Source organism: Pteropus alecto, unplaced genomic scaffold (assembly GCF_000325575.1).
Source record: "Pteropus alecto unplaced genomic scaffold, ASM32557v1 scaffold1018, whole genome shotgun sequence".
NCBI classification, from domain to species: domain Eukaryota; kingdom Metazoa; phylum Chordata; class Mammalia; order Chiroptera; family Pteropodidae; genus Pteropus; species Pteropus alecto.
In genome coordinates, this window is record NW_006441436.1 from 52472 (window position 1) to 72895 (window position 20424).

The following is a 20424-nucleotide window of genomic DNA, read 5'->3' on the forward strand; positions in this document are numbered from 1 at the left end:
TATTGCTTTGTGCACTGCCTGGCACATTCCAAGTGTTAAATAAGTGTTTGCTATAATGATTTCTTCACCCTGGCAAGAATAGGGCTCACTCTCGGATATTCTTGTTAAAATACAGATAAAGCACTTCATTTTAGAAAACTTCTTCTTATGGAAATTTTTAAACATACATAAAGGTGGAGAAAATAACATAACAATCCCCATGCACCATCACCCAGTTTCAACCGACATCAAGTCATGGCCAATTCTGTTTTGTCTGCAAGCCCATGTTCATTATCTCCACTCTGCATCCTCTGCTGCTGGGTGACCTTAAAGCAAATCCCAAATATTATATCCTTTCTTCTGACAGCACATACTAAGTATCTCTAAAAGATAAGGACTCTTCGAAACATCACCACACTGTGATCATATAAATAAACATTAACAAGAATCTCTTAATATCATCAAATAACTGGTGAAACCCTCACATTCTTAAAGCTCAGCTCTCAGATCAGCCACTTGATCTTGTCATCTGGGAGGCCTGGTGAAGACTGCTCCTCAGTCGGCTTCTCTGCTTGGCCCACTCCAGGTGCGGGATGCCGTGCCCATGATCCGCTACTTGGTCTGGCTGGAGAAGAACGTGCCAAAAGGCATAGTGGATGAGTTCTCTGGGGCAGAGCTGCTGGATAAGTTCCGAGGGTGAAGGACCACGGCTGTATTTTTGGGTTGATTATCTTTTAATATGGAAGTGGGGGCAGTGAGGGGAACTTGGTCTCCTTACTTAGGGGAAAGGAAGATCCTCCTTGTATTTGGGGGCCTCTCTGGATCAAAGAGTGACACGTTCTTGGGTGGTTCCGGCATTGAGCAGGAAATAGATGACATTATCTGGCCCTGCTGAAAGCTGGACGACTTCAAGGGCCACAACCCAAAAGTGCCCTCTAGTGTCTGCTTCAGGCACGAGTCTCTTCTCCTTGAGGGAGGCTGGCTAAGGCCTGTTGGCCCCTGGACCACTTGAGCATGTCAATTTGAGGAAGGAGGTATCCTGAGGGCATGTTTGACTCACGCCATAGGCAGACTGTAAGTTTGAGGTGCAGGATGCTGCTTCGGGGCTGGTGGGGATTTCTTCACTCTTACTATACTACAGACACACTGAGAGTCATACAGATCTTGGTTTCCTCTTCTGTAAAATGGAGGTGGAGAGGGAATAACTGATATCTACAGTTTCTCCTTCTCTGACCTGAGTGCTCTATTATTGGCATGTTGGGAGTTGGGAAGATGGAATCAGGGCTGGGATAGTCTGGCTGAGGAAGAGGAAACCATGACCTTCATTTATCCTTAGTAGATATCTTGGGCCCAGCCTAGCCCCTGAGCCCATTCATTGACCATTCCTGCCTTGTACTTTTCAGGGAAGAAGAGTTTTCCTCCGGACCCAGTTTTGAAACCATCTCTGCTAGTGGTCTGAATGCTGCCCTGGCCCACTACAGGTACTTCAGGAGAAAGAATTTTCTAGGACTATGTGGAGGATATCCCAGTATATGTGCAGGGAGGGTGGAAGTGGAGGAAGGAATGTTTTTGGAACTGAGTCCATATTTAACCTGTGTATCCTTTAGCACTGTAAGGGCTGTGGGTAGGGAGTGGAGTCCAGTAGGGGGTTTGAGAGTCTCCTTGGAATTAAAAGACCTGAGCACTTTTTCCCCTATGAGGCTGGGGCTTTGTGAGCTTTCGGGGCTGAGGGATCTGTAAGGGAAGAAGGGCTGCTGCTGGATGCTTTTCCTTGGTGTCCTGTGAGTTATTTATAATAGTTAATTCTTAAAGCTCACAAGTACATGAGGAGAAAGGCCCATTCATTCAGCCTGAAACAACTAAGGTGAGCCCAAGATGTAAGCTGGCCAGATGTTTGGCTCCATAGAAAGCAAACACCTGATGAAATTTGAGGGGCCAAGCTGAATAGATACCTCAACCTGGCATGGACATAGCAGGGAGAGAGAGATTAGATACCCTCCAAGGGCTGGCCTGGCCTATCCCAGAATTCTCTCCCCTGGTGTCTCCCAAACCTTGGCTCAGCCCTTTTTCCCCACTAGAGAGTAGCAGGATAGGAACTCTTCGGCCTTACCAAATTTTGCTCTCCAGACTCGTCCTTAGGTACTCACCCTACCTGCACCTTGGCTTCTCAGGGCCCTTTGCTCTCAGAGGCAACAGAAAGTGAGAGGAGGAGCACTGAACTAAACATTTGGGTCCAGGCCCAGCTCCCTTCTGGCTTTACCATGTGGCTTCATGTAAGCCCTTTGACCTCTGCAGGCTTGTGTCTCTTTATATAAAAGGAGATGGCTCCACTGGATGCTCTCTAAGGCTCTCCCAACACCCACATTCTGGGTTCTTTCACTCCTTTCTGAAGATCAGGGCCTTGCTCATGAAGTACAGGATAAACAGATGCACCCTGAAGACATTAGTGTCAGAGGTTGAGTACTCTCCCAGGGCCCTTTGGGAGATAATGACTTCTCCAAAGGAGTCAACCTGAAAGCCCAACCCCCAGGGGTGAGATGGGGAAGTTCCTCTGCTTTCAATAAGGACCCCCACTCCACCCAGCACAGGGTTAGGCTGTTCTTTTTCTCAGTGTCTCTCCTTCCTAGCCCGACCAAGGAGTTTCACCGCAAGCTGTCCTCAGATGAGATGTACCTGGTGGATTCTGGGGGACAATACTGGTATGTAGCCCCCACCCTGCCCTGGCCTAGCTGTCTCAGCTCAAACACTCTGGGCTGGCCAAAGATTTTTCTTCCTGGGTGTGGATTCTTTATCTGAGAACAGAGAAGCCTGCATTGAATGAGCCTGAGCATCTCTCCCATTTTTACACTTGGGGGTGAGGTGTCTCTGCACAGTGGGAAACAGGCCAAAACAATGTGGCTGCCCATGTAGTACCTCAGTGAGAATCAGGAAGACTCCCTTTGCTCAAATAAAATGTTTTTAAGTTGGCATATTATTACACAATCTGAACAGCCATGCTCAGCAGCCCTGCCTGGCTGTGTGAACACTGCACCCATATTCCCACCCACTCATGCACACCTTGGACACAGCCCACTCACCACTAGCACCAGGCATCCTCTTCAGCACTCTCCCCCACCCTGCCCTCACCACTGCTTGGGTAAAGTGAACATGTCATGTTGAGGATGGGGTCAGGATCCGCCCTCTAAAAGCGACAGGTAGGTGAGAGAAACAACCTCAGGGGACACTCAGAGCACAGTTGGGACAGGGCACACCCATCAGCATGAGTATGTGTCTCTGAGTAGATATGTGTGCATGCTGTTCTAAGCGCATGCACAACCACATGTAGAGCACTCTCCTTTGTAAGAGGGTGCTATCCCCCTGCACCAGGACTCCACAATCTGTGTGTCCACCTGTGTGTTCTCATTGAAATTATTATAAAACCATGAAGTTAATGGCATCCCTTTAGATGTGCTACCCTGAACACCCGGATATGATGGTCGTGTAGAATAGGCTAACCTCATTCTTTCTAAATTTGTGATCAATCATTCACACAGGAACTGAGCTAAGAAGAACTTGAAAATCTCCCCTTCTCATCTAGGAAACAAGTGAACTATGGGAAGCTTAGAGTGGGAAAAAGATAGGGGTGCCAGAACTGATGAAAGAGTGAGGAGTAGTCTCGAACAGTTTGCTGTCCTATATCTTGTGGCAATGGTGAATGTGCTAACGACAAATGTGCTTTGCATGTTCTTAGTGCAGCTCTGGGAGCCAGTGAGGCAGGCACTCAGCCTAGCAGCCTTTCCTAGTCATAAGTGTGGCTCTGTGTGTACTAGAGATGGCCAATGTGCAAAAGGGAAGTCAATTTGTGGGGTGTTGCTGGATTGGGGTGCACCCAGAGCAGGGTGAGGTCGAGGAAATGTCACCTCACTTCCTCTTCTCTCCTTCTAAAGAAGTTTGTTACACCCTGTGATCTGCTCCCAAGGAGGAGTCCCCAAGGCCCTGGGATCATTTCTCTCTTTCTCTTCCTTCTCCCCCAAGAGTAGCCACATGGACCATCCTGGGGGAACAGCTGTAGCTGGTGGTTGGGAGTCAGACTTCTTGGCTTCTGGCTTTGGTTCACTGAGACTCTGAGTAAATTTCTGGATCAGATCCATGTTTACAATGGAGAGAACTGTGGAGAGTGAGAGCTTGCTGCAGGCCTGGCTTCACTGAGGCTCAGAGAGGGAGAGAGCCTCTGGCCTCAGCTGCCTCATCTGTGAAATGGGGTTAATGAATCCTGCTCTACTGTCCTTCCCAGGGAGCTGCCAAAAGTGTTCTATAGATGGTAAATAACTATCTGAATGTGTGAGTGTTATGACCTCTCTAGACCTCAGTTTCCCCATCTGTAAAACTGAGACAATCCCTTCCCACCTCTCAGAAAGCCTAGAAGAAGCCCTGCTTTAGAGCCAGCCTGATCCAAACAAACCTAGGTTTACAAAACAGCCAAAATGCGGTGGGGGGGGGGGGCAGGCATGAAGGTGGAATATATTTGTGGGAAATCAGAATTGCCCAACAACACAGTGATTTGAACTTGATAGTTTTGCAGAGCCCCTTCATGCATAGATGCTGAAGATAGGCATTTGATGATGGCAGCCATCTTCTTCCTTTCATACCTATCTCACCCCAACCCAGCCCTGCTGCTCAAACCCCAGTGGAAAACACACAGAAAGCATATGGCCATGATCCCTACCCATAGGTGTTAGCAGAGCTGGACATGTTGATTCCCTTCTCCACAGGGATGGAACCACAGACATCACCAGAACAGTCCACTGGGGCACCCCCTCTGCTTTCCAAAAGGTAAGCATTGGACCCAGATTTCCCCTATCCACCCTCATTCAAGGGACATTCAAGAAATCACTCCAATAAGAACCTTTTTATTTTATAGAGGCTAAAACTGAGGCCAAAAGAGGTTAAGGGGTTTGCCCATAGTCACACAGCAAGTTAGTGCCAGCAAACCCAATGTCCCCAGCTACTTCCCCAGAGATGTCTCAGGCCAGCAACAGAACTCCACAATCTGTGTGTCCACCTGTGTGCTCTCATTGAAATTAGTACATAACCATGAAGTGAATGGCATCCCTTTAGATGTACCCAAGCTTATCGTCATCCTATTTCAGTAAATCAATGAACAAATATTTATTTGGTGCTGTCTGTGTGCCTAGCTGTGTTCAGCAGAAAGGAAGAAGAAAGACATTCCAGGAGGAGAAATGGCACAAGCAGAGTCTCAGAAGTAGAAAGGAGCTGGAGGTTTTCAGGAAATAGTGAGGGCTGGTCTGCCTGATTCAAAGGTTGGGAATTCAACTATGTGTGCTAGGGGGTTTCTGGGGAAGGTAGGGAGCAGGGAGCTGCATTCATGCATTCAGCAAGCTGACTGTGGCTCAGACATTATGCTGGAAACACTGGTCAGGCCTCAAGGAGCTCACAGTTTAACAGGTTGAGTCTGCTGCCCCAAGCTGTTGTGCCCAAGATGACAAGCTCGTGTGTGTGTGTGTGTGTGTGTGTGTGTGTGTGTGTGTGTGTGTGTGAAGGAGACTCACCACATCACTACAGGGAGTGACCAGAAAAAGAGGCTACTGCCAGCCCACGTTCCTTTCTCTTTCCACAAGGTAACAGCCCTGACTAAGCAAGGCTGACCTGTCATATTATCAGACCACGACCCAAACTTAAGGCCTTAAGAAAACTAAAGGATGATCATGTTAATGGTAATAAGAGTGCTGTCTTCAATTTGAGTATTTACTCTGTTTGGAGCATCTTACATGCATAAGTCTACCTACTCCTCCCAGCAACATAATGAGTTGGTACTGTGATTGTCCCATTACAGGTGAGAAAACTGAGGCACAGAGAGGTTAAAGTTCATTGCTCAAGTCTCAAAATTGTGGGTGGCAAAGTCAGAATTCCAGCCCAGGGAGTTTGCCTCCCAAGACCCTGCTGTCACAGCCTCAGCTTACTACCATCTACAAGCATTCCAGTAGACCAACCAAAGTGAACCAAGCCCCAGCTTTGGGCAAGTCCCCCTCAGCCTCCTCTGGCTATCTTCCAGAACCTGGGTGACCACTCATGAGTATGCACCTCCCCCCACAACACCCTCCTCACAGACCTGGGTCCACACACCTGTGTATACACAGGCTTGGATCCCCACACCTGTATATACACAGGCCAAACAGCTGGAAACTCCCAGTAGTCCTCTCTTATGTGCCATATTACTTCTACCTCTCCCCATCAGGAGGCATATACCCGCGTCCTGATAGGAAATATCGATCTATCCAGACTCGTCTTTCCTGCTGCTACATCAGGTGGGTTTTGGAGACCAGGCTGGACCCAGAGCTTTAGGCTCTGATTTCACTAGACCCAGACCACCACCCTTGGGGGGATGGTCAGTGGGGAAGGGATTGTATCATCATCCCATATATTGTATAGATAAGAAAATCCAACCCAGAAAGAGAAAGCGATTTGCCCAAGGTTACATAGAGGGTTAGTGGGAGAGCCGGGCCTTGAACCCAGGCTTCCTGCCTCCTAATCAAAGGGTAGCTCAGAGGTGGGGGAGGTTATTGTGGGCTGCAGCAGTCATGTGAGGATTCCTGGAGGAAGTAGCTGCTTTGATTGATGGAGAGGAATTATAGTAGAGTCGTCAGTCCAGGTAATGGGTACAATGTAAGGTGTGTTGGAGACAGTGCATGCTTACCTGCCTCTCAGGGGTCCTTCTCCACAATTACCATCCTGGTAATTGGCTCTGAAACAAGAAAGCAAGAAGGATCAAGGTGAACAGTCTGGGTTCCAGCTGACTGACTAGGGGCCATCTCTCTTCCAGGACGAATGATAGAAGCCTTTGCCCGCAGAGCCTTGTGGAATGTTGGGCTCAATTATGGTCATGGGACGGGCCATGGGATTGGCAACTTCTTGTGTGTGCATGAGTGTAGGTGTTTCTTCAATACTCCCTTGGGGTCTTCCCTCTTCTGAAGGTGATAGAGCCTTTCACAGTTACGGAAATGACTGAGACCCTCAGAGATGCAGTAACCCATCCAAGGTTGGGGAGGTGATGCTCCACAGGGTAAGTGAGAGATACTGGCAGCTGGACACACCTGCTGCCTGCCTGGCATCTGGAAGGGCCCCAGAGAGAGGAGCAGCAGGTCAATGCCTAGTGGCTGCCTGACATAGACTCTGCAGAAATAAAAGCCAGAGCCAATCTCGACTTTACCAATGCCAGGTAGACAATGATGTGGTGGATAAATGCTGCTAGAGACACCCAGGGGTCCTCAGTTACCTGCTGTTCCCCAGAGTCTGCTAGTTTCCAAGCTGGTGAGTATAGGAGAGCTCATACCATGCCTACATCTCCCTTTCCAGGGCCAGTGGGATTCCAGTCCAGCAGCATTACCATGGGCAAGGGCATGTTCACTTCCATCGGTATGACTCTTGGGCTGCACCTCCCTCTCCACCTTAAAACTAGTCCAGGACTGCAGTCTAGGAAGCATAACAGGCACAGATATACCTGGGCTCCACTGTTGCCCTCCCTCACCTCCCCATCCCCAGCCACAAGTGGATTGTCCCACCCTAACCCCAGACCCCTTCAGCCCATATGCTCATTTTGCCCTTGGGAGTTGGTTTCTGGTGTACATTCAAACTCCAGAGTCCCCTATCAAATGCTGGGGTAACAGGACAATGGCACACAGGGAGATCCAGGACCCGAGTGAGCCCTGAAGTCTTCCCTACTGGGCTACAAGGTAGGGTGAGGGAGCTGAGGCTTGGAAGGTGCCTCTGGGTAGCCAAAGAGCATCTAACAAGTGATGAGTCTGTCCCAGTCACCAGCCAAGGGCAACCAGGCATCCGTGTTCTCTAGCTACTCCTCAATTAGTACAGAAAGCGCAGGCTTGAGTCCTTCTCCTGCTTAATGCCATCGGCATCTCTGTGTCTCCCAGAACCTGGTTACTATCAAGATGGAGAATTTGGGATCCGTCTTGAAGACGTGGCCCTCGTGGTAGAAGCAAAGACCAAGGTAAAGCACCACCAAGATGAGTTGGAGGTTTGAACAGCATGGCAGTAACTTTGGGCTGTGTGTGCATGGAGGTATAAGGAAAGCCAATGGAGAGGGGCATCTGAATGTGTGGACATGAATTAATTTGGTGCTAAGTCTTCCTTAGCACCAGAACCAGAAAAATTTCATAAATCAGAGTTTCTCAAACCTGTTTGCACATTAGAATATTAGAATCACCTGAAGAGTTTTTTTTTTTTTTAAATGCCAATGCCCAGGTCTTACTCCAGACCAAATAAATCAGTATTCTTGCTCTAAATTATTGGTTTTCAGTGCATATAATAACCACCAGGGGAACTTGTTAGAAGTAAAGATTCTGTATAATGGCAACCAACAAAATAAAATACTTAGATACAAACTTAAAAAGACTTACATGGAGAAAATCTCTACTGAAGAACATAAAAAAAAAAAAAGATTTAACTAAATTATACTCTCTGGAAAGAAGCTTCAACATTATAATGAGGTCATTTCTCTCTAAGTTAATCTGTACATACAAGCCAACCTCAATTTCAGCAGTGTTAACTGGTGCTTTTATAACTTCACAAAATGATAGTAAAGTTTATTTCTAAAAATAAACATGTAAAGATAGCTACATAGCTAGGAAAATTCAGGGGCGGGGGAGAGCAATAAGGGAAACTAGCCCTTTTGGATATGAAGCTACCATAACTAAAACATTTTGACACTGGAGATGGGAGAGACAGATGTAACAGTAGAACACAAGAAGTAGTCCAGGAATAGATCCTCTAATATCTATAAATGAAATGAGAATTTAGTTTACAATAGAGCTGGCATTTCAAAACAGTAAAGAAGAGAGAGATTGTTTAATAAATGGAAGGGAGAACAAATGACTAATTTGGGTCTAGGGATTAAGCTAAAATTTTCATTATTACACCAAAATAAAATTCCAAATGGACCAAGGTTTAAACGTGAAACCATAAAAGATCTAGAAAAAAACCTATATGAATTCATTTATAGTTCTACAGTGGAAAAGGGACTCTCTGTGCAAGACCCGAAAGCCATGAAGAAAAAGATCGGTAATTCTGATTAAAATTAAAAGATGTCTATATGGAAACAATACCATAAATAGTCAAAAGATGTATGACAAATACAGCACATATGTCAAAGAAAAGGTGGATGTCCTTCTACCATGAGCTTTTACAAATCAATAAGATGAAAATAGGGAAAACAGAAAAAATGGGCAAAGGACATGAAGAAACAGGTTACTAAGATCAGCACAGATAGATGGTCCATAAATGTGAAAAGATGCTCAACTTAATTCTTAAATAAATACAGATCAAAACAATAGAATACCATGTTTCACCTATCCGATTGACAAAAATGAGAGACTGATGACACACAGTGCTGGTGAGTTTGTGAGGAAACAGGCACTCCCATAAACTGCTGGGGGAAGTACAAATTGGTACAAACTTTCTGGAGGGCAGTTTGACAATATCTTTCAAAATTCTTTTTTAAATGCCTGTGTCTTTTGTTATCAGCATTCCCTCTGCCAGATATATATCTTCTGGATATAGTTCCAAAAGGTCACCAAGATGTTTATATACAATGATGATTGCAGTATCAATGGCAAAAATTTAAAGAGTGAAAAAAGCCTAAATATGCATTACTGGTTTAATTAATCATCATCCACATACTATGGAATTTACATAACTCTTAAAAAAATGAGATGTATCTCTCTGTGCTAATATGGAGTGTTCTCTAGTTTACTATTGAGATGGTGTGGGGGAAAGAATGTGCAGAAAAGTGTATGATAGAATCAATTTTGCACGAATTTTTAAAATATATACATTTATATACTGTATATGCCTAAAATGTTTTCAGAAGGAAAACAGTCGGGGAGGAGACTTCCATTTTTATTGAATATCTTTTTGTGGTTTGAATTTTTTAAGCACAAACATGCAAGAGCTCTCTAGGCTATTTTTTCTTCTTTATACTTACCTCTATAGATAGATCCATCAATATATACATAGATAGAAATATAGATAGATAAAGATATATAGATACAAATAGAGATTAGATAGATAGAAAAACCTAATACTTATCTTAAAGTTATTTAAATGTAGGTTCTCAGCTCTGCCCCACAGAGTCTTACTCTAGTGATCTGGGGGAAGGGCCCCAGAATGTACACATTTAAAAAGCTCCCTAGGCACTGTGTACATGTAAACACTTTGAGAAATACAGACCTAAGTCTAAATTTAGGAACCAGCAGAGAAGCAGGAAAGGCAAGGCGCTAAGTGGTAGAGAAGTGGGTGGCCAAGGACACCGTGGGAGGCTCAGGCCTCCCCTGAGTCTTAGGTCTAACAAGGGTCAGTTTCTGTGCCTGTGGCCTCTGAGTGGAGTGTTCCAGCCCTTCCTTCAGCCTAGCTCTTCCTCCTTGTTCACTTCTTGCTTTCTCACCTTCCCTGTGGCCTCCCAGTACCCAGGAACCTACCTGGCCTTTGAAGTGGTGTCCTTGGTGCCCTACGACAAGAACCTCATTGACATCAACCTGCTGTCCCCTGAGCAGGTGAGTGCCTCTCAGCACTGTCTACCCTTCAGCTTCTGAACCACTGCCTGCCCTTTCCTCCACCCTGAGCCTTTCTCACCTCTACTTTCCCTATCCCAAGACCTTTGGCCCCTTCCCCTTTTCTGGGAGGGCCCACACTGAAGGCACCTGGAGGCCTACACTGGGCTATTCCTCTCCCACTCACCAGAGAGAACTTCTAGAACTCTCCAGGCAGACCAGCTGCCCCAACCCCAGGTAGTAAATTCCTGGGGAGTTTGAGACTGGGTCTCTGGACTCTGCCATTAATCCCTTCCCCTCTCTGGGCCACAGGCCCCTCTTCTATAAAATGGAATACTAATGCTTGCTCTACTTACTCTCATCCCTGGGCCTGAAACCCACTCTCCCCACCCACCCCATGAAAGTCACTATGACATTAAACAGCCACTGTGGGAAAGTACCTCTGAAAAGCTCCAGAGGATTCCTGTGGCCTGATGACAGCTGGGGTCCTATGGGATCTATGGGTCCTTATGGGAAGCTGAACTACCACAGCAAGGGACTGGATGGCACCAAGACCTTACCTCTTAGAAGTTTACCCTGAAGAAACCCTCATCCTCTTACCCTTTGCAGCTCCAGTACCTGAACCACTACTACCAGACCATCCGAGAGAAGGTGGGCCCAGAGCTGGAGCGGCGCCAGATGCTGGAGGAGTTAGCATGGCTGCAGCAGCACACAGAGCCCCTGTCCGCAAAGGCCCCACACACCACCTCCTTGTTCTCTCTGTTGGTAGTCTCCACTCTTACCATCCTCAGCTAGAGTGTCTAGAGGCCCAGGACTCCCCTGTTGACTCTGACTCAGTTTCCCTCACCCTGTACCACCCATGCCCCAAGACCTCCTACTAGCTCATTGCCTGGAAACCTTTGCTCTCAGCCTCCTTCTCCAGGACCAAGCCTAAGGCAGACCCCCTCTGGGCTTATACACCTCACACTTGGTTACCAAACCCCAGCCTGGTGATAGGAGAGCCAGCTACTTCCTTTCCTCCTGTAAGCCCAGTAGGCTTAACCTATAATGTGATAGAACCTGTTGCTGCTGCCCCCCACCCACCCCCTGGGAAAAAAAAACAATATAAGGCAGTTCCTCTACCCCTAGGGATTCAATGGCCCTGAGAAAACCCTACCTTATCACCACCTGCTGATATAACCAGAGCTTTTCCCACTCACACTGCCTCCTGACTCCTTGCCCCATGCCCTTGAGGCTGCCTGTGGCCACCTCCACCTGTCCCTAGTCCTACAATGGCCTCCTGGCTTCCGCCCATAGGCTGAAGGAACGAGAGATACCTCTAGGCTCCTTGCTTTGCCTATTGAGGGAGAGGAAGGGAGGGCAGCTGAGTCCTCTGGTTGTACATTGACACCCCAAGGTCAGGGAGAACAACCAAGGAAAGGGTACGTACACCACCACCCCAACCATCATGTGAACCCATCATTACTCAACCCTGGGTGGGCTCCATGCCAAGTGACAAGATAGGGAGTTAAGCTATAAGAATTTGGCCATGAGGTAGGAAGGAATACAAGGAGCCCTCAAGAATATGGCCCTACCAGAACTTGGAAACAGCCTGAGCAACAATCCCAAATCACTACCCCAGATTCCCTAGCACATGGGAGCCCTTTTAACTTTCCAAAGTGCACCCACAGTGACAATACTGTTAAATGCTCCAGCATCCTTGGATGAACATTAACCTGTATAGCCAGTGTCTGGTTACCCATTTTACAGATAGGAAAATGAGCTCCAGACAGGGTGGGACCTGCCAAAGGACACACAGTGTTTGGTTGGGGCATAGTGAGAACAGAATTGGCCAGCAGTTCAGCTCTTTTACATTTTACCACCATGCAGAATCCCTTAGCCTACCTCCCAGCCCCCTCCTGGTTCACTCTACCCACTGTTATTAGGAGGAAAGAGTTTTCTCCAATCAACCCAGCCGTTAGCCACCTGGGCTCACATCCTGCTAGATGCTTAAAACAGCCTGGCAACGAAGCCTGCTTCTGTGTTTTGCATCGTGTCTGCTGTGTTGCTGGGGACTGTTGTTACCTGTGGCTTTTGTGGTGGGAGAGGAAGGGGAGAGGGTGAGATGGGGGCAGGGCTGTGAGGCTCCCAGAAGCTTGGTTGTGGAGCACATGTGCTTGAAAATGTGCCCGTGAGCATGTGTACATGTACATGTGCTAGTGTTCTTGTATTCACAAGCATGCCACACCCAGCCAACTATCTCCTGTGCTAAAGGTCATGGAACCTTGTGGAGGGGATGGAGGGAGCCCTACACTGGCAGATTTGTCAAATATGGTCCAAGAAAGTTGGGACCACCACCTTTGCTCAGAGGAGCACAGTCAGAAGTTGGAGAGAACCAAGTCTCTGGGGCAGAGTGCTGGGCAAAGGCACCAGGCAGAGGAGTCCCCTGGCCTGGGACTATCAGACCTAGTTTGCCGAGTCTCAGGGTGGCCTGTGACAGTTATCAATACTGATGCTTGCATCCAAAGGCCACAGTTCTGAGCCATCCTCATTGAGAGCTTCTAGCAGCCAACAGTGGGTCTCGGTTAGCTGAGTCATTTGCTCCCTTATATGTTCACCCCATGAAAACAGCTACTAATAATATAACTAAAGGCATAACCATGATGATGATGATGATGATCATCATCATCATCATCATCATCACTACTATCTACTGAGTGTTTAGTATGTACAGTACACTGAGGTTTACATGAATTCTTTTAGTGTTTAAGTGTACATTATTGCATTTTCTCACTTAGTCCCGACGACCTACGAGAAGGAGCTTTTATTGTTCCCATTATATCAGAGAGGCTCACAAAGATGAACCAACTCACTCAAGGTCACTCATAAAGGAAATTTTAAAAACAGGATTTGAACCAGTCAGTGGACTCTAGAACTCACTTCCAGAAAAGGGCAAATGGTATGCCTCCTACCATTTTATGGAGAAAAAAAAACAGGCTCAACCAGGATCACACAGCTGGTGAACTGGGACTCAGACCCAACTTATGTTCTCCAGACTATATTGCTTCCCCAGGTCCTTCCTACCCAGGCCTTTACTTTTAGGCCCCAACACTTGCTCCTGGGATTCAGGAAGGCCCTGGGTGCCTGATCAAGACCCACTCATAAGACTTTCAGCCCAAGGTGGCTCGCATGACCCCCTTTCCTCCCTTCAGTGCAAGACCTAGTGCTCTGCCTTGTCTCCTCCCCATAACTTAACTGCCCCTTCCAATCCATCATCTTAGAATTGAGAAACCCTGCCTCAGAAGCATGGCTGCAGAGAAGACTGCAGTCACTCTCTCTCCTCCCTTCCTAAGCCCCAGATGGCCAGTACAATGATCATCCTGCTTCAAGGGCTGCCCTCTGGATCAAGCAAGGAAACATCCAGGACACATACAACATGGCTAATATATGAAGAAGCATTTGAGACATCACTGTGAACTGAAGATAGATAAATGCCCCCTTGGGCTCTGGTCCCTTACGCTGGAGGATGGGGCTTTAAAAAAAATTTAAAAACCTTGCTTGCTGATTGCCACTGTGGATCAGGCCATGTGGAAAAGCCCCTTTTCCTAGGAGTTATGATTCTAGGGTTCCAGTACCAGTTGTGCCAGCTGTGTGACTTTGGGCAAGTCCTTTCACTTCTCTGGTTTTCAGTTATTCCTCCTGTAAATGACCTGTACCACCTGCCTCATGAGGTTACAATGAGCGGCCCGTAAAATCTGGATGTGACAGTACCCTGTAAGCCAGGTAGCCACACAGACAAGAGATGATAATGCTATTATTTATCCTATGTGACTTCAACAATTGCCTCATCTTTGGGGATAGGTAAGGAAAAGGTTTGGGACCTAAATTTTATATATAAATCATCAACGCTAGACAGGCTTTTGAGTAAGTAATTTGTGTTTTTCCAGCTATGCTCTCTAGAGCCCAAACTTCCTCAGAAATGCCACAAGGAAAGCTCTGTCACGGAAAGAGCTCTAGCCAAAAGCAGCTCATATGGACTTCCCATTGAATTGTATTGCAAGTAGTTTGCAAGTCAGTTTCATGGGTCATCTACCTTGGCAGTCGCACAAGACCTTGTGCTTAGAAGGGCCCATCCTTGATTTAATGCTCTACTGTCACTGTCTTGAAATTTTTTAATAGGTTTTTAACAAGGGGCCCCACATTTTCATTTTGCACGGAGCCCTGCAAATTCTATAGCCAGTCCTGACTAGCAGCTCCATGACTAAACAAACAAACAAAACAAAAAGCAGGTTCAGTCCTTTCAGTATACAGATAGAGAAACATCAACAGCAGCCAAGAAATAGGAAGGGACTTGCCCAAGGTCAGTCACATTGTGTGTTGGGGCCAGAGGTGGGATTAAATCCCCAGAATCCTGACTCAGCTCTCTTCTACCTCCTCCCTGGCTTTCACTGTGTGCTTCTGTCACTCCTTTACTGCCTCTGATGAGGAAACTGAAGCCCAAAAAGAGCTGCATGAGGTCATGCAGCTGTAACAACAGTGATGATGATGGCATTGAGGTACATTTCTTCATGCTTTATATCTTTTTGTGGAATAGGAAAGAGCATGGATGATAGATATATACATATGGAAAGAGTCTAAATGGTCCATCTAAAAATTTATAACTAAGCCAGTCTTCTCTCATTTGCCAGCCAGCTGGTTCCAGGTCTTCATGGGCTGAGACCACAGAAGGGGCAAGGCTGGTTACTCTTCACCCAGCTAAACCATGTCAGCAGTGAATTTTACCAACTCACTGGTCACTTCCTCAAATCAGTGGTTGGGCACTCTTGATGCAAAAAAAAAAAAGTAGAAATATGAAAGATTCAATAGCAACTGTTTCCTCCCTGTCTATCCAACCCTGCCCTCCAAAGTTGTCTCAGTTGGGAGTAGGAGGTGCTTCCCAACCCCACCCAGCCAGCCAGCCCTTGCCCTGAGGCCACCCATCTTCTCACTTCCGTGTTTCTTTGTGAAAAAGGAACTGAGCTGAGTAGGGTAAAATGGGTAGTTGAGAAAGCCCCAGTGGTCCATAGCAAAGGCAAGAAGCAGAAAAGCTAATTTCCCTCCCAGCAGTCCCACATAAGTAGTTCCAGGCCCTCTGGCTTATCACACCTCCTGTGTTGTAAAATAGCTTGGGCTGGGTGACCCTGCCCTTGACAAGGTGGAGATGCAAGTATATGGACCATAGGGTAATGGACCAGAGATTCAGATGGGGTCCAGAATAGGTGTAGAAGCAAGGGTCAAGGCAAGAAAAGAAATTCTAGGTGTAAACTGACATAAAGTCACCTACAAGGTACCAAGCACTTCCCATGAAAAGGGTACTGGGCTGAAAGTGCTTTCTCTGTGTGAGTAGTCTGGGTAACAATTCTGCTTACACACACACACACACACACACACACACACACACACACACACCATTCCTCTTCCCCAAGCAAAGCTCACATTATCACTGTTACCATCTTCACTAGAGCTCATTGTCCAAGGTCACTTGTCCAAGGTCATATAGCCAGTAGGTGACAGACATATGGCAATTTGAATTCAGTTCTACCTGACTCCATTTCTGTGATATCTCCTCCTGCTCTTCTTCTTCCCTAGAGCCCTAGACAATTGTCCCCTAGACAGCTCAGTGACATTTGTCCTTGTAACCTTGAGACAGAGACTTAGGCAGAGTAGCCCAGTCCCTCCCAGTCTCCCATAGAAAGGGCCTCCAGTGAATTTTTATATGAGCACCAAGACCCAACCTCCTCTTCTGATGATAAATGCCACGCTTTCTGAAGATGTTTGTTTGTTTGTTTGTTTGTTTGTTTGTTTTCAAACCAAGAACTTATCACAAGTTCAGAGATTCAGAAATGACTGTCTCTCCTTCCCATCAGTCCTTGCTACTAGGAGCTCGCCAGTGTCCCCAGAGCTGTAAGCTCCTTATGTGCTATCTGTGTGCATGAGGAATGGATACTTCCCACTTGAGTCCCTTGCTTGCCTCTTCCCTCATTTTCCTCCCTGTACTTTTGCTATTCTTGCCCTCCCAGCCATGATTGCCACCATGAAATCTGCTAACAGGTCAGGCCACCAAGTGGCCTTCACCTTAGAAATGCCTATGTATTTTTAAAGGACTAAATGGTCTCTCCTTGAGCATTTCTAGAGACAGGAAGATCACTGCTTACCAAGGCTGAGCTGGTATCACCTAAATATTGAAAATGTTTTCCTTGGAATGAATGCAAACCTTCCATTTATCTGTTCCCCATCATTCCTAGCCACCCAGAACACAATCCCCTCCACTACTTGAAAGCTGTTTGAAGTCAACTTGCTTTCCTATCCAACCCTCTAGGCCAAATACTACAGCTGCTGAGTACTCCCCAGGTTTACAAGGGCTCCACTATAGGTCACCTCCACTTAATCAGTCCTAGCTATCCAGCTGTTGTGCATATAATGTGACTTCCAGATGCCCACCTCATCCTCTTCACTTTCCTCTGGGCTTGCTCCAAGGTGGTCCTATGGCACCTAGTCTGGCACCCAACCAGTGTAGGGTGTCAATTCTCCTATCTCCTCTTTCAGGAACTCTGCATCAGAGGCACTTGTGCCTAGTGGTTAATAGCATGGGCTATAAACCAAGACCAGACCTGTGTTTAAAACTCAGCTCTCATCACTTCCTAAATGTGTCTTACACAGTTTGCTGAAACCCTCAGCTTCCTCCCTGGAAAATAGAGATAACAAAGATGTTTCCCTTACAAGGTTGTTGTAAAGCCCACCACCTGCTACAATGTTATTATTTTTAACCGGATTTTTTTTTGGGGGGGGGCGGGCAGGGAGAGGTGATAATAAGAATCATTTGGGAAATTTTTCCAAATATAAGTATACCTCGCTATCCAAACACTTATTACTCTCAAATCAACACTATACCTATTTAGAGTGATGCTTTCACACATGTCAGGGTCCTACCTGACCCAAATAACCCATCCATTATCTTCTATCAAATTAAGATCTCTTGGGGGATTCCTGGTCACTTCCTCAACACACACACACACACACACACGCACGCACGCACGCACTTTTTCAACAGACCACACACACGCACGCACGCACACACACACACACACACACACACACACTACAGTATTACTGCTAAAATCAAAGGTCTCCTGCCCCGCATTTATACTGGGCATATCTTTGCAATAATAATCCCAATTTAAACTACAGCCAGCCCTCTGTATCCTTAGATGCAAACCCATGAATATGGAAGGCTGGAGGGCCTACTAAGGAACTTGAGTATCCAAGGATTTTGATATCTGCTGGAGTAGGAGGTGGTCCTCGAACTGATTAAGGGAAGAGGCATGAGATCTACACAAATTAACAAGTTATATTCAGAGCCTGCAATGTGCTGCCAGACCACAGGAAACTTACAGAACAAATCCTGCTGGGATAATTAAAAAATTATTCACCTACACCTTGAAAAGAAAACAGGAAAACTAAGTTTTTAAGTTGTACCCTACACAAAATAAACCCACTCATTCATTCCCTTTTACCAGACCACAGGAAACCTATACAACAAAGGCTGAGATTACTAATATGCCTTTAATGCTGCATACCCATACCTTTCATACTACATACCCAAACCATCAAGGAAAAATAGGGAAACAAAGTCTTTAAACTTTAATTCATAGAAACTAAGAATGACATCTAAGCTGAATTCCTTGAATATTTGGGATCTCTCTCTTTCTCTGTCTCTGAGAGGAAACCACCCTCTGTCTATTGAGCATTATTTCTTCTCTAATAAACTTTTCTTTTGTCCCTACTCTGACGTGCCCTTGAATCTTTCCTGCATGCAGTCAAGGACTCTCTCTCTCTCTCTCTCTCTCTCTCTCTCTCTCTCTCTCTCTCTCTGTGTGTGTGTGTGTGTGTGTGTGTGTGTGTGTGTAAGACGTGAGTCCCCACTTGGGGGAATTCGTCCTGTCTTGCATCAGAACCAAGACCTCTCAGATACTAAGGGATGACTGTACTTACTTCAGACCATTGTGGCGGGATTAATATAGTGCTTGGTAAAGAACAAGTGCTGGACAAATATGAAAGTTTGCCACATCACCTAGGATGCAAGCTTCCAGGTGTAAGGGACCTTGACAGCTATCTTTCTCGCATCTCCTGAAGGTGCTTAGCACAGGTTCTGCATAGAGTTATCTCCTAGGTCCTATTTTCCAGACCATTATCAAGTTTGAGGTGGCTTTGTTCAGTGAAATACTGACCTGCATCACTTCTTAGCTGAGGGCTCTGCATACCTGGAACATAACCTATAAAATGCAAATATGTTTCCAAGAGGGGAAACCTATTTAAAAAGTGTTTAGGATCCATTAGCCATCTGGGGTCTGACCTAATGGGACTCTGGCCAGGGCGATATGCTGGGAGAGAAAAGTTGGGAGAAAACAAGTCCAGCTTGGGGAGCCCTGGACCCCCAGAATGGAGTCTGCTTACCAGAGGAGATAGATCTAATAAGGAGACGGAAGGGCAGGGCTGAAAACACTCACTCCCTTCTGTCTTGAAGGCGATACTTCTCTCTATACTTCTCTCCCCTCACCCCCTCAATACACACACACACACACACACACACACACACGCACGCACGCACGCACCCCTCCCCCTGCCTTTTCCCAGGCAGCCTGGTTAGGTAGTTGCCTTTGAAGGCTCTGCGGTTAAAGTGTGAGCTGGGCTGGCTGCTGGGCTGAGCAAACAGGAAGCGGGGCACATCCTGCATGACGGCCAGGGATACGGAAGGTTCTGCCAGCAGCATGCTCCCTGGCCAGCCCCAGGTTTCTCGAGGCCTTGGAGCCTTATCTCTCACTCAGCACCCCACAGGGCTGTCCTCCTGGCCCTGATCACACCTATAGGCACCAAAGGCCAACTAGGTCCCCCACACCACTGCCAGGCACCTTCTCATGTAGTGCAATCTCAGCAGATTCCAGCTTAGCTGGGCAGCCTGTGAGGGGCTTTCAGGCTGGAAAGCACTGGCCCATGGGGAAGAAAGCTGGGGGCACCCAGCTGCGGGTGCCGATCTTTTCATGTGTCTGCCAGGCCTGCTGAGCCAATGAAGTGTAGTTTCAGTTTGTAGGAGAAGGACCTTGTCTTACCTGAGCTCACCCTGAGGGATGGATGGTTGGAGAGAGTGGGGCAGGCTGGGGGGTAGGAGGGAGGAAGTATAAGAACATCTTGGGAACAGAATTTCTCAAGTGCCACAGTGGAAAGCTTTAAAAAGATTTGTACCTTTGACTCTAGGATTCCCCTTCTGAAAACCTATCTTAAAGGAAAAATTGTGGATGTGAATATTTACCTTAAGGATGTGCAATGAAGAGTAAAAATATTAAGCCAACCTAACTTCGTTGGTAGGGGGCTGGTGAAATAATCATGGTACAGTCATACAATGGGCTACTTGGCAGTCATTAAAATCACGTAGTTGAAGAATATTTCATAGCATGAGAAAATCTTAATGATTTTCAGTGTGTTCAGTGTGATACCAACATAGTTTTTGTGAAGTGTGACTTTTTTAATTTTTAAAAGTATTAATATTAACCAATGTCATCACAATAAATTTAATTTTAAAAAATATAAAATATATTAAAACAGCTTTATTTAAGTATAATTGACCTACAATAAACCTCACATTTTTAAAGTGTACAATTTGACACGTACGTACCCATGAAACTATCACCATGACCAAGATAGTGAACATATCCATCATTCCCAAAAGGGTCCTTACACTCCCCCTGATCTCTCCCTCCTCTCCGCATCCCCACAACTACTGATCTGCTTTCTGTGAAGTATTGTTTTTAAACACACACACACACACACACACACACACACACACACACACACACACACACACACAAATGAA

General features: G+C 46.3%; 1 protein-coding gene across 1 annotated transcript in view; it reads left to right on the forward strand.

Moving 5' to 3' along the window:
* The window catches only part of XPNPEP2 (X-prolyl aminopeptidase 2), a 24700-nt gene extending 13363 nt beyond the window's left edge, over positions 1 to 11337 (forward strand). Inside the window, exons 12-21 of the mRNA XM_006918798.1 lie at positions 566 to 675; positions 1383 to 1460; positions 2607 to 2678; positions 4731 to 4791; positions 6215 to 6284; positions 6800 to 6904; positions 7333 to 7392; positions 7905 to 7981; positions 10452 to 10541; positions 11148 to 11337. Of these exons, the coding sequence (XP_006918860.1) occupies positions 566 to 675; positions 1383 to 1460; positions 2607 to 2678; positions 4731 to 4791; positions 6215 to 6284; positions 6800 to 6904; positions 7333 to 7392; positions 7905 to 7981; positions 10452 to 10541; positions 11148 to 11333 (909 nt within the window). The 3' untranslated portion in view covers positions 11334 to 11337. The remainder of the gene's footprint in view (positions 1 to 565; positions 676 to 1382; positions 1461 to 2606; positions 2679 to 4730; positions 4792 to 6214; positions 6285 to 6799; positions 6905 to 7332; positions 7393 to 7904; positions 7982 to 10451; positions 10542 to 11147) is intronic.
* The last annotated feature ends 9087 nt before the right edge of the window (positions 11338 to 20424 follow it).